Source organism: Antechinus flavipes, chromosome 2, assembly GCF_016432865.1.
Source record: "Antechinus flavipes isolate AdamAnt ecotype Samford, QLD, Australia chromosome 2, AdamAnt_v2, whole genome shotgun sequence".
In the NCBI taxonomy this organism is placed as follows: Eukaryota; Metazoa; Chordata; class Mammalia; order Dasyuromorphia; family Dasyuridae; genus Antechinus; species Antechinus flavipes.
In genome coordinates, this window is record NC_067399.1 from 387,677,107 (window position 1) to 387,691,050 (window position 13,944).

Consider the following 13,944-nt stretch of genomic DNA (forward strand, 5'->3'; position numbering starts at 1 on the left):
TGGAACTTCAAATCATGTCCTTTAACTTCCATATGTTTTCAGTTCTTTTTCTGTAATATGAGTTGTTGGCTTGGTTATGTGATTTCTGATATCTCTCTTCTCTAGATTTATGATTCTGTCATCACTCCTGATGTATTATTTGTCCCTTTGTTGTCTCAAACATGAGTGGTTTGCTAGCCCATGAATGGTTATGTTCCTTCCATTGATTTGAGAAGCAAATGAAGGCTAAATAGAGTGTTAGGTAAAAATCTAGCCTAGCTCTCCACGAATATTTACTAAGACAAATCCAAAGCATCGTCCAAGTAGATAATGGCTTACACATATGTCTGGAAAAGCTGCAGGTTAGGAATATTCTTTGTTGAATTCTTTGCTTCAAGAACTAATCTTAACTCATACTAATTGTGTGATCCTTCGGCTCCTATTCCTCTGTATGGATTTTGGGGTTCATAGAAACTTTATTTCCTATTTTTTGGATTGTAGCTAGCAGGCAAATTCTTACATAGTAGAACACCACAATAATTGCTAATTATATATTGTAATCTTTTTGAGAAGTTGATAACACTCTACTTATTTTTTTTAATCTACTATGAGAGTTGTTTAAATCTTGCAGTCTAGTCCTCATCAACCAAATATCTGTTTTTTTTGACAGTGATTCCACTTTAGTTGTGATGGAATATATCATTGCCCATATGATCTGCATTTTTACTAGAAGTTTGGGAACTTAATTTGTTTTAAATTGTATTTCTCTTGAAAGGTTAGTGTTAGTTGATGAAACTCATTTAGTCTATTATTGAATTCTTCTACCCTTAGGAGTAGTGACCTAAGGGCTTATGGGGAAATAGAGAAAATATGGCACCTAAGTGGTTTGGGGGATGGGGAGGAAGGAAGGAGGAGAACAGAAGTGGAGAATCCATAAAGCAAGAAATTTAAAAAAAACTTTTTTTTTTTTTTTGGTCCACAGAATAGCATGCCAAGATTTTCCTTTTTTTTTTTTTTTTTTTTTTTTTTAAGCAAATACTTTTCATATTCCAACTACATTCTACACCACACACTTGGAAGGAAAAAAGTTTTCTGTTTTCAGATACCATATCTATAGAATACTATATTACCTAATTTTGAATAAATCATTCTCAAGGATTTTAGGTAGTAATTCTAAACATCTAAAAACTTAGCTTGTACCACAGCTTATTGGCACTTATTATAATATATTCTTTTAAAAGTAAATGTCTTGACTGCCAGCATTATATGAGTAGTAGAATGAAAAGTATAGCCAGCCTTTCAACGTCTAGTTAGAACTCTGGATAATCCACACTGTATTCACTTGGTTGGAGAAGAGAAACTAAAAAATAGGGAGAACACTTAAAAGTAATAAAATGGCATTTAGATGTTATAATGACTCATGGTATTTAAATGGTGCTTAAAGGTTTGCAAAATAGCTTCCTCATAACAACCTTATAAGGTATAAATCCTACAAGTATTACCATCTTTATTTTGCTGATGAGAAATGGCTACTTTGAATTATGAATTATATGAAAATTTGAATTATATGACTTGTCCATAATCACACAGCTAATTGTTTGAGGTGAAAGTTGAAATTGTCTTTTGAATGTAGGTCTAAGTTTCTTTACTGTGTTGTTATATCTAAGGTCAATAAGATTATTAAATTCTAAAGATTAATAAAATTATATTACTTCATTTTTTTTATATCTTACTGCAGTAGATATGTGTATTTTATTCTAATTCAATGTGTAATGAGGAAAATCATTTGATTTCATAAGTTGAATCTCCATCAGCTGTTTAAACCTAGTGACTAAGTCAATAATCATTTCCTTTGGTTGGTCAACATTGTATATTTTCTTAAATTGCCATAGTTTTTTTAGGTTCTGCTCCAGATTAAGTGAAAATCATTTAAGAATAGTATAGATATTCCTGAACGTAATGCCTAGGACACTACGATTTGCCCCATTACAGAGGCCTTTTAGAAATATTAATTATCTTCACCTTCTTCTCCATATCTAAGGAGGACAAAATGAGGAAATTAGTCTTAACATTAAATCAGATTCTGATCAACTATAGAAGATACTAAAGTGTTGACATAAGGAGCTACAAGGTTACCTCCTTCATTGTTAGAGTTGCTGGAAGGTGAGAGCCTGAGCTTTTTCATCTTTTTGATATTATTTCCAACTGACATAAAATAGAATCAAAGAATTGTATGATGGTAAAACACAGCCAGGACTCTGTGACATTTCTTGATGGCAGACACTTTGGCCTTTCTTTATATGCCAATGCACAGGGCTGGATACATGGAAGTACTTGAAAAAGATTGTGATTTTTTCATTATGAAAATCATAACTTATGTATTTTCTATATTACATAGTTCTTGAAGTTTGTCTCAACAGATTCTATGGGATCCTAATAATATAAATTTCTAGTAAAGTGGCAGATCTATGAAGAGTTTTAGTAGAAAAGAATTGTTTAAAAAATTGAACTCTAGGAAGTTTTCCTTTTTTTCAGTGAATGGGGTATAGAATACATTGTTAGGACTTGAGACAGTTTCACTTTTTCCATATGCTTGTTGAATTTTCCTACTTGGTGCCATGTATTAATTCAGTGTTTTGTTTTAAGTTGTAAGACTTGTAGTTTGGGGAAAAAGCAAATAAGAAAACACTTAAGTATATGCTGGTAACGATTTAACAAGTGACCCTCCAGGGCAGAGAAAAACATAGGCATTATTATTATTATTATTCTACATGAACATTTTCTCCATCACAATCAACAAATGCAAAACCAGGCTTGATTTGTAGCATTTGCTGATTTCTGAGAAACAAAAACTCACCAAGAAAATTTAACAACCAAATGGTTTGAGTTGATTTTAGCATATATCCTGAAAACACTTAGGTATGAGTTTGAATGAGTGAGGGAAGAATGCAGTTTCTTGAGGGAGGATGCTGATCCAGGGTACTCACTGAAAACTGAGTCCTGTGACTCCTTTTAGTTTGCCTTGCACATTAGCTATCCTTGGGGGTGGAAGGAAGAATGTTGTGAATTGAAGGCTAAGTCTTTTGCTCCCTGCACTGAGGGGGACAGTTAGGCTAAGATTTATATACCTCTATTTATAGAGGGTAGTTCAGGTAATTGTTTAGAGGCCCTTGCTCTTTTATTATTATTATTTTTTTCCCTTTAGATGGTTTCATAGCTCTTTAACACTTCAGGAAGAGGAAAGAATGATGAAATTTGATTAAATCAATTACTGTTGCAATTCCTTAGCAGTGGATAGAAGCAAGATGATGAAACCACTGCTTCAGAGACATTTTAGGCCATCTGATTTTATATATATATATATTTTATAAAATCTCTTTTATAAAGATAATTGTAGTACATTTTGTCTCTGTAAGGGAAGATTGAGTACCCAGCTGGTTAGATATATTTAAAGAAAGAAAGGAAAATCACTCTTAAGCAAGCCTGGTAAAGATTTTTTTATAAATTTGAGTGGGAACCTGAGAATGCTGCAGTATCTTGGCAAATTAATTAAAATAAGAGATAAAGAAGTCAGATGTAGTTATGTAGGATTTTTTCAAGATTAAACTGATTGTGTAGATAAAGTTAAATTATTTTCTAATAAGCTTCACATTAATTTTCTAAAGTAGAATGCTTTTGAGGCTGTCTTTCCCTTTGTGATTAACTTTAAAAATAGAGATATAAATTAACACAGTTATATGTCGTGTGGTTGTCTATAGTGATAGAGTTGTAGCTTCCTTCCTGAAATGGAAGTTATCTCATTGTCATTAGTCTATCAGTTATCATCACAAGTTCAAAAGAGCCCTTTTATCTGATCCTTCATTGCTACTGAAATGAAAGGCAAGCATTCTTTTTTCTCTCTATTTGGCCAGATATTCTCTAATATCTGAAAACAGGACCTCTTGTATAACAGGAATCAGGTCATTTCAATTTTGGACTGAGTCTTTGCTGTTTTAAACAGGCCAAATAAAACCACTACTATATAACTAACTGTTCATGAGAATCTTCTTTGAATTTTCTTGTCATTGTTAAGTTTTTGTATTGGGTAAAGGCTCTTCAACTCATGCCTTTTGCTACCACTATTAGTCATTCACCTAATTGCCAAAGCTTGAATAATCTGTGAATATTGGGCAATTTTTTCTTCTTCTTGCCTGTGCTGTTACAATAGCACAATGGTAATTTGCCCTCTTTTTTTTTTTTTTTTAAATAGTCTTCTAATAATCAAAGGAGCTTCTAGAGGTGTTTTAAATGAGTGTAGCTATTTATTTTTTATCAAATGGTCAGAAGAGATTACATCACAAAACAACTTTTCCTTTTATATCATGGTAACTGTCAAAATTGTTGCTTAAATTTCATGGATCATGATTGATACATTGGAGAGGAAAGGTTTAAAAAAAAAAAAGAGAGCCATTCACTTTTACAGTATACACAATTTTAATAGCAAAACTTTCCTGTACACTGTACTTTATTGTTTCCTTCTTCCCCAAGCCCTCCCTTCCCCTGCTCCCTCACCCCAGATTATATCCCTCCTATCCCACCCATATCCCCAAAATGGCTCTCAAAATTGATTTGAACACAATGCATTTGGGCTGTATTTTTGAGTCTCCAGGTTCATTGTTGATAGAAAAAAAATTACTATAGCATTCCTTATATGTGGGTTTTTATCACTAAATGAAAAAAGATTCATTGAAAAGAGTAGCAGATGGAGCTTTTTAGATGTTTGCATCTTCAGTATGAAAGCTTAACCAGTCATTTTTATATTTGGTTTTGTCCTTATTAGATCATGAATTTGCCTCTGATTAGATAGTTGTGAATTATTGTTTGTCCAGCTTTCTATGCCTTACTTCTCAAGAAATTGTTTTTCGAAAAAGATATGAAAATTAGCCCAAAGTAGATTCTCTAGGATGATCTTTAACTGTATTGCTATGTTGGTTAGGAAAATGATAACAGGAGCTTTATACTTTATATAGGTTCAAAAGTATAATAAAGCTTTTGTGGTTACAATTCTTAATCTCAGGTATAGAAAGTATGCCTTAAAAATTGTATTCTCAGTAGCTTTAAATTTTAAATTTAAGATTTCAGTGCTTCAGCAGAGAAGTCTTTTTGACTCAAAACAAAATAAAAAAAAAAAAACCCCACGGCCTACATGGCCTTAGAGAAAATAGATGGATTTTCATAATTATTGAAATCGAGAGATTTAATCAATTTTCTATTCATTAAAGTTTTGCAAAAATTAACTTAGGCACAGTAGAAAAGTATGAATTTTAGTTCAGATTTTTGTCTTAGAAAACAAGTATCTTTGCTTTCAGTTGTTGGCAGTGGGTGCTCTCTCTAGCTCAGCTTTATGAATTTGTAAATATACTGGCTTTTTTCCCCTTTTCAATAAAATGAGTGAAATCCCATGCAAGCTCAAGAGAGAGGTGTGTGTGTGTGTGTGTGTGTGTGTGTGTGTGTGTGTGTGTGTGTGTGTGTGTGTGTGAGAGAGAGAGAGAGAGAGAGAGAGAGAGAGAGAATATGAGAGTAAACTAGCTCCTGATTACTAGGTAGGTATAATATGCCATCATAGGTTTGATTTGGTTTTCAATGACAGTGTAATAAAAATGATAGAAAACTTTTTGTGTGGGGAAATTAACATAAAAATACTCATTCGACTTCAAATAACAAAATACTGAGCTGTTGTTTGACTGTAGCCAGTTTTTGAGGAGAGAGCACAGATGAATAACAACCTAATCTCTGGTGCTGAAGCATAGAGATCAAAATTAAATAGATTCATGCCTTCTCTGGGTTACAGGAAAAGAAAGGCACCTCGTTAGTGAAAAGGGAAAATAAGTATTTAGTTTGGTTATTCACATCCTCTCCATGTATTACAAAAGGCAAAGAAGATCAATAATTTTTATCTTTTTAAGATCCACTTAAAAAGTCTTTCTTAGTGATCTTTGCACATCTTATTCCTCAGAGGTTACAGAGCCAGCTTTTCCTGTCAGTTCTTAGAATTTACCTGTGGATAGTTCATTTGCTTTCTGTGTCTTATGGGACATCTGTGCTGTTTCTTTAAAAAAAAAAAATCAGTTTAAACTAATTGCTAATTTTATGATCAAAATTATTACAAATATTTCTTTTATTTAATTACCATATAAGAAACCTTCATTGTGCCTGGAGCAACCTTTGTCATAATCAGAAATAACAAAACAACTGTGGTTGCCCCTTAGGTATGGAATAGAATATTAGTACTGGAGCTAGTTATTTTTATCCAGTCATGGTCTGATCTTACCTTTTAGTAATACTCCTTCATCATATATCTTGTGAAAATTAGTTTCTGGACTCGAACAGGCAAAAACATTTAACGAGAAATAAGGGTGATGTCTGCCTGTTGGATATCATTTGAGCAGGACATAAGCTTAGGAATAAAAAAAAATATGATTTTACCATATTAAGGTGCCTTTCTATAAGGCAGTTGTATTTATACCATAATTTATAATCGTGTTCCTTTTATGATATAGGAAAAAATTTCAGGGGAGGGGGAAAGGGAGCAGTGTATAAACCAGTCTTGTTTCAGAAGAGTATGATAGTTAAACAGTACAATTCCATGAGATAGTATAGTCTGATATTTCCATTTTCCTGATAGAAAAGACTATCCTCATTTCCTCATTGAAGAATATTATGCCTGGAGACAATCTAATTGAAGGCCAAAAAGGAAACTTTTGAGTGGAGGATATAGGAAGAAGGTCAGGGCGTGTGTGTGTGTGTGTGTGTGTGTGTGTGTGTGTGTACACGTACCATTTTAGGCAGCAAAAGCCAATGATTTAAAAAAACCCAAACAAACAAACACTTTTTAAATCGAGTCAATGATTTGATCCTACAGTTGTGTGTGATTACAAAAACATATTATCTTGTTTACAAGAAACTGTTAAAATGTAATTTGGAGTTGGCCTCTGAAACCCAAATTTCCTACCAATTGCTTTTTGTCAAAATTGAAGTTAAAACAACACTAGTTAGGTAAATCTTTTCTGTATGAAAAGTTTATTAGCTCCCAGTTATCATTAAATTGTTTAAATCTATAGTAACACTGAATTATTGGATTATTATTTTTTTTAATGATTGACCTGTGTGGGGAGGAAAGGAAACCTAATAGATACTATTGTATCTACACAAATGTATATCCATACATATATGGATATATCCATATCCACTCTGTTTTTGATTGCTTTAGTTCACTCTAGTTCACTTCAGTTGATTTGTTTCGAGCCATTCAAATTCTGTTTGAATTTTCATTGCTTCATATAAGCTCTACTATGTAACCACGTAGGCATACATTTTTTCTGACCGACAAGTTATTTTTAAGTAACCCACTAACCTTTATTTTCAGAATGCTTTGTTCTTAAATCTTTCATTTATTTTATTTTATTATTATTATTTTTTTTTTTAGGATTTCATTCTGAGCATGAAACTCAGTGCTTTTGGTAGTTGATTTGTATTCTAACACATCTTGCTAGCCAGTTATTTAAAATGTACTTTTTGATTGAAAAACAGAATAAAAGGACGGTTATAGAGTTTAAACCCCTCTCTTGGGACATGTGGTCATGACAGCTTTATGTGAATTAGCTTTCTAGCTGGATTAAGAATGTCTTGGCTTTGTGGCATTGACTCATTTATAGATTTCCCCTCTCATCATTCTACATCTCTCCCTTCACTTAACCTTGTTTTTTTCATTTACATTTAAATGTAAGATTGAGCACATTAGTGTTAAAATGCCACCTTGCCACTCCATTTTAAGTAATTATCTAAATTTCACAAAAAGATTTGTAAAAGTCAAACCAGAGACTTAGTGATTCAATGTAATTATTTAGTATTGATTTAACTGTAATGAGACCATTTCATAATCAGTTGAATTCTTTGTTTAAGCATCTGAACCAAGCCCATTCAAATTTATAAAGTGTTCTGAATTTGCAGTATGAGTTTTGACTTATACTTACTAATCTAGGTAATGACTGTGGATAGACTTGGGCAAAGACTTTTAAATGGGCCATTTTTCATTATAAGCAAAATTCCACTTAGATGTGACTGTTGATTATAGATCTGATTCAATATCAAATTATAATCACAAATAAAATCTTTCATTAAGTCTTCCTTTATAGTTAGTGAGCCAGCTGTAATACATGAGGATCAGATAGCCACAGTGGAACAGATTACCATCTGTATTCTTTCATGCTCACTCCTTTTTCCAGACCGTTTCCAGTAGAAAAAAAGTAGCACATTGGAGACGTTAGTATAAATGTTTACACATGATGGTATAATTACATAACATGAAACATCTTACATTATTTTGAAGTGAGCATTTTTAGATTTCCAAATAGGAGTGCAAAGTAATGTAATCATTGCTTCTTTTAACACTTAAAATATGGTTCCATTTAAAAAATAAAAATAAAAAATACTTCACCACTTCAAAAACTATGTCTCCACTTGTTTTGGAAAATTAGGCTTAATGTCACCATTTGTAAAAATTAGTTATATATTTAGCCCCCTACAATTTAAAATAGGTTACTTATCTGATGTAATTTTTGATGACTTGTAGGTATTATACTTCACATTCTTTATATGGCAGCTGCTGACACTTGCACTGTCCATAACCATTAATGATGATGAAAGGTCCTTCATGGGTGGGTTCATACTCATTATATGGTCCTTGGTCTGACATATTTGACATATGGAGTCGTGTTTGGGATCGGAGTTGCCTGTGATTCTGAATCATTGAACACTGCCTAATTCTTCTTAAAGTAGGAGGGCAGCATTTCCTGGAGATGAACACTATAAAAATAATAAAAAAGAAAGAAAACAATAAAGCCATTGTTCCTGTAATTACCCGCTGAGTGAAGATGGCATTGTCTGGTTCAGGAAAGTGTTCATCAGTAGTAACTGCTATGCCTGCAGTAGTTGGGATTTCTTTGTCTCCCACATGGTAACTTGATGAGCTTATTCTTTTTGTGTATTCAGTGGTTGGATCTTTATAACTTGTGGCCATGGCAGTGACAGTAGTTGATAAATTCCAGCAAAGCTGAAATCCATAAACTGCATCTAGAATATCTTCTCCCTGGGTGTGGTCTGGGCTGTGGCACAGTATTGAGTGCTCCCACCGACCTTGGAAGCCACTCAACCATGTGGCCAGTGCACATATTTTGGGGCTGCATTCCCACAGATTGCCAGAGAGACCAACTGTAGTTAAGGATCTGAGAGAATTTAAGATCTTGGAATCCAGGCTGTGTAGCTTATTGTTATCCATTAGAAGTATTTTAAGATTAGGCATGGTCTCAAACACTGTGAAATCGATGGCTTTGATTTCATTTCCAGTCAAATCAAGCTTTTCTATGGTGCCCCAGGTCCACTCCATCCCACATGTCAAGTTGCTAATTTTGTTCCACTGTAAGAAGAGCGTGTGCAGACTGCTTAGCCGTAGGAAATGAGCAAAATTAATCTTTGTCAGCTGGTTGTGCTCTAGGTGAAGCTCTCTCAGTTTGATTAATCCTGCAAATCCATTGCGAGCCAAACTTCGCAAACGATTTGTGCTCAAATCAAGAAACTCCAGACTACGACAGTCCCAGAAAAGGCGAACAGGAATGGTCCGCAGGGAATTGGAACGCAAATGTAAGGTTTGCAGCTTCCGAAGGCCATAGAACAATTCTGGATGCAGAGATGATAACTGATTAAAAGACAGGTCCAAATTTTGCAGGTTAAGCAGTTGACTAAAAGTTGTGTTTGGCAAGTAAGATATTTTGTTGGAACTTAGGATTAATTCCTTAAGTTTATAGAGTCCTTGAAAAGAATCTTCTTTAACTGTTGAAATTTGATTATGATCTAAGTGGAGCCAAGTAAGTTGACTGAAGCTTGCAAATTGATCCCTTTCAAGTTCAGAAATGTGATTGTGCCTCAGTGACAAACCTAGAGAGCCCTTGTCAGTGTTGTTTGGCACTGAGTGAAACCCCTGAGAGTCACAGTAAAAGAGCAGCTTCTCGCAGCGGCATTTTGGTGGACAAGCCATGCCCAAGGCAGGCAGCATTTTTAAAACCACACTCATTGCATATAGTGCTGCCAGCATAGGAGCCCCTAATGGCCACTTGAAATGTAAGCCTGCAGAATATAATTTAAGGAAACAACAAGATAGGATATTTTTCATCAGATCATATGGACCAAAAAAGATAAGCACAACATCATGGTGAAAGCACATAACTTACTATTCATGCATTGCAGAAAAGCTAATCCTCATAGACTAAAAGGAAACTTATCCTTTTAAAAAGATGGCTAAGGTAGCCCCTACAGTCAGCCTTGCTATTTGAAAGTAGCAGGTCCAAAAATATATTCGAATGGTTTCATTTTTTAAATTTTAACTCACTGGCTTTTAAAAATAATAATGTTCACTGCTTAAGATTTATAAATGCATAAACTTACCCATTCTTTTGAGCACATTGGAGGTTGCATTCAGTCGTAGACTCAAAGCAGTGAGTCTGAAAAAGGCTCGAACATTCAGTCGCTTTTGAATAATTTACTCTTTTTCAGTATCCTAGGATATCAGGGTAAAATTGAATCCACCAGGCTTTTTTTCCCCTTTAGGATATTCCTTTTGAATTCATTGGCTTGATTTTCTGTGACAGCTCTGTAATTCTTGAATCAGTACTGAATATAAGTTTTATTTTTCTCTTCCTGCGTCTGTTCGGCTGTTTAATTGAAGCTTTGGTCTTCCTTTTGCACAGCTGTTAGTTCTCTTAGTCTTAACTTGTTGATGGCAGATGGGTAGCTTATTGCAGCGAGAAGCTCCTGTAGTAGCATGAGTGCATTTACTGAAAAGCTTTTCCGAGAAACGGTACAAGAATGGATTTGCTTATGTGCTGCGACCACACAGAACTGTATATAGGCTGACGTCACATGGTGACGTCTCTTTTGTTTGGGTTTTCCAGAAGCTTTACTGTTATAAAGCATTGTGCTGCATATTATGATCATGCAAGATGCTTAATTTTTTTTCTTTAAAGAATTGGGGGGGAGTGATATTAATGGGGAATGCCCCCAGCAGAAAAATTTGTTGTGTTCCTTTAGTATAAGAAATAGAAATGAGTCTTTATGATAAAGGCAGCATTCATGAAGGCCACTAGCTGTGAGCTAGAATAACAAAGTGATGGTTTTTAATGCTTGCTAAAGCCAATATTAGATAGCATCTTCTGCAAAAATGATAGCTTTAATGGGAATGAGCCTGTACAATTTGTTTTCTAATAGAGAGGAATTCACACCATTCTAGGTGGCAGTTGGTGTTTTATTCTTCTAACCCTCGGTTCTGTTATACTTTAAAATCAAAAGTATAAAAGTAATTTATCTTGATAGATATTGTTAGTAAGTTAACTGGGCAAGTTTCACTGTTGAGTCCTTCAGATCTTAAAAAACCTAATCCAAAAATAAAGAATAACAAAAGCAATTTGCTAAAAATGAGACATTTGATAACTTTGATACTTGAGATTTGGAAAAAAAGTTTTCCTCTAACAAAGTTGATTTTTTTTTTCGGGGGGGGGGGTTCCCCCTCCAACCTTTTTAACAATAACATGCTGGGTTTTAATGAAAAATACTACTAAATTTATTCTTTGTTTGGTGTGGTGGGGGGAATTTCCTCCCAATCCAAGGGTGAATTGACGCAGTAGTTTTAATACCATAGACCCTCACATCTTTAGAGCAGAACAGAATTATTTAAGACAAATAACATGACTTAAGTTTTATCTTATTCATTTATGTTTACCTTAAAATTTTACGGATTATTTAAAATTGGCAATCTCAATTGGGGAGGCAGAGGAGGGGACATAGTACTGGAATAATAGGGCATTTGCACATTTAATAGCTCCAACTGGCAGAATTCTACAGACGGAAGAGCTTACAGAACTGTCTTTGTGCGAAATACTGGCTGTTGTTGGAATCTCTAATGAAGATAAAGGGGTACCCACATTTAGAGAGAATTTAAATTGTGGCTATTTTTCCTTAATGTAAATTATTTTGGCTTGTCCATTAATTTTTTTCTATTTTTGAACAATAATTATAATTATATAACACTTTAAATTTTGGGTTTTTTTTTTTTTTTTTTCATAAACAACTTGGTGAGCCAGTCACTCATTATCTTCATTTAAAGATAAGGAAACTGAGTTTGAGAAAAGTTAAGTAACTCTCTTGCTGTGGATGATAGAGCCAAGACGCAAACTCAGACCTACTATATAAGTCTACTCCCACCTCCCCCCAACTGTTTTTTGTTTGTTTGTTTATTTGCTGAGGCAATTGGGTTTAAGTGACTTGCCCAGAGTCACACCGCTGGGAAATGTTAAATGTCTGAGGACAGATTTGAACTCGGGTCTTCCTGACTTCAGGGCTGGTGCTCTATCTAGTGTGCCACCTAGCTGCCCCCAATTGTATCTTTTCAGAAGTTATAAATACAAATAGTATTTCAAGGACAATGTTTCTTACTCCATTTTTTTCTCCTTGCCTGCCTCTCTCCTGTACTGTTTTTTAAAAAAATGCATTGATAGTGTCTTTTGTCTTGACTCTGCAAAGGAAATTGTAAGTTTAGGATTTAAAAACTATATATGTATAGAACTCATTTCTATTAACTCCAGTTGAGTAAAATCATCAACTGGAGTTGGTGGAAATAAATTTGTGAATCAAGATATTTTGGTTCTGTCTCAAATCTACTGCATAACATTAGGTACCATTTTATCTCTTGGGATTGGAGCTGGTGATTTCTGTGACTTCATGACAATAGGCAAATAGTGATAACTTTCTGGTGACTGCTTTTGTAGGTAGTGTTAATACAAAATCCACTATTGTCTTTCTTTTTGTGTTTTCTTTTTCCAGTCTTATTTTTCTTTGCTATCTTTGTTTTTATATCACCCTCATTTCTCAGTATATCCCTCTGTGCAAAAGTCATACCTGTAATTGAAATCAAATAATAAAATCTGTTCTGCTTAACCAGCTAAAACACCTCCTATGTATGCAATCTTCTATACCCAGAGTTCTGCATATCTAAAAAGAGAGGGAGCGAGATCCATTTTCTTAGGAGTCAAGCTTGGTAAGTAGTTATAATTAAGGTAGTGTTCAGTTTTATTCTCCTTCCTTCCTTTCCTCCCACATTGTTTTAGATATTTGTATATTTTCTTCTTGCATCTTTGTTTTATAGAAATCTTGCACTTCTCTCATTTGTTTGTATTTATAATCTTTTATGGTTTAATAATATTGTATGGTGCATCCATGTACCCGATTTGTTTAGCCATTTCCAAATGATGGACATCTACATCTTTCTTTGTAACCACAAAAAGTGTTTTTTGTGAATATTTCAACCCATTTGTTTTTTAATGAGACTATATATATATATTCCTTATTGAAATTGAATGAGTTCTTTGAATTCTGTTGAACTTTCTATTATAGATACATTCTAGTTTAGATAGATTATGCTTCATTTTCCAGGAATGAAAAATTTTCCCAAAAGTTCCCCATCTACTTTAGGAAGCAGTTTTTCCTGTTTCTCTTGTCAGGAGACAGAAGAAACCTGCTTCTTTCATCACCTTTTAAAGAATGAAGTGCTTCAGCTAAGGCAAGATTTTATCAGCTTTGCTGCATTTTGGTAGAGCGAGCACTCCAATAACTTTAGATAATGAAAGTCCTCCATTATTACTTTATCATCGTGGTGCCAGGATTCTAGAATTTCTTATCTAATTATTCCTTCTGTATAGGCTCTCTTTTTATATACTTTTATGGCACTTTTGCCTCTTTTTCCAGTAATCCTTATACAAGTTATTGTTGTCATGTTTTCCCTTTCTGGTTTTTGGATTCCTTCATCTTGAGGGAAATATTTCATTTTAATAAATGATATTAAAGCACAACCCTCTTTTTTTCTTTCATAATGTTCTCTAG

The 13,944-nt window shown here is 33.9% G+C and overlaps 2 protein-coding genes across 2 annotated transcripts in view; one reads left to right on the forward strand and one right to left on the reverse strand.

Moving 5' to 3' along the window:
• CTNNA1 (catenin alpha 1) overlaps nt 1-13,944 on the forward strand; it is a 154,812-nt gene that overhangs the window by 79,001 nt on the left and 61,867 nt on the right. The window lies entirely within an intron of this gene.
• LRRTM2 (leucine rich repeat transmembrane neuronal 2) lies at nt 8,131-10,896 on the reverse strand. Its single transcript, XM_051978487.1, has 2 exons — nt 10,459-10,896; nt 8,131-10,140 (listed from the first exon to the last, which is right to left on the reverse strand). Exons 1-2 carry the CDS (start codon nt 10,460-10,462, stop codon nt 8,594-8,596), a joined length of 1,551 nt encoding a protein of 516 aa, XP_051834447.1. The 5' UTR covers nt 10,463-10,896; the 3' UTR covers nt 8,131-8,593.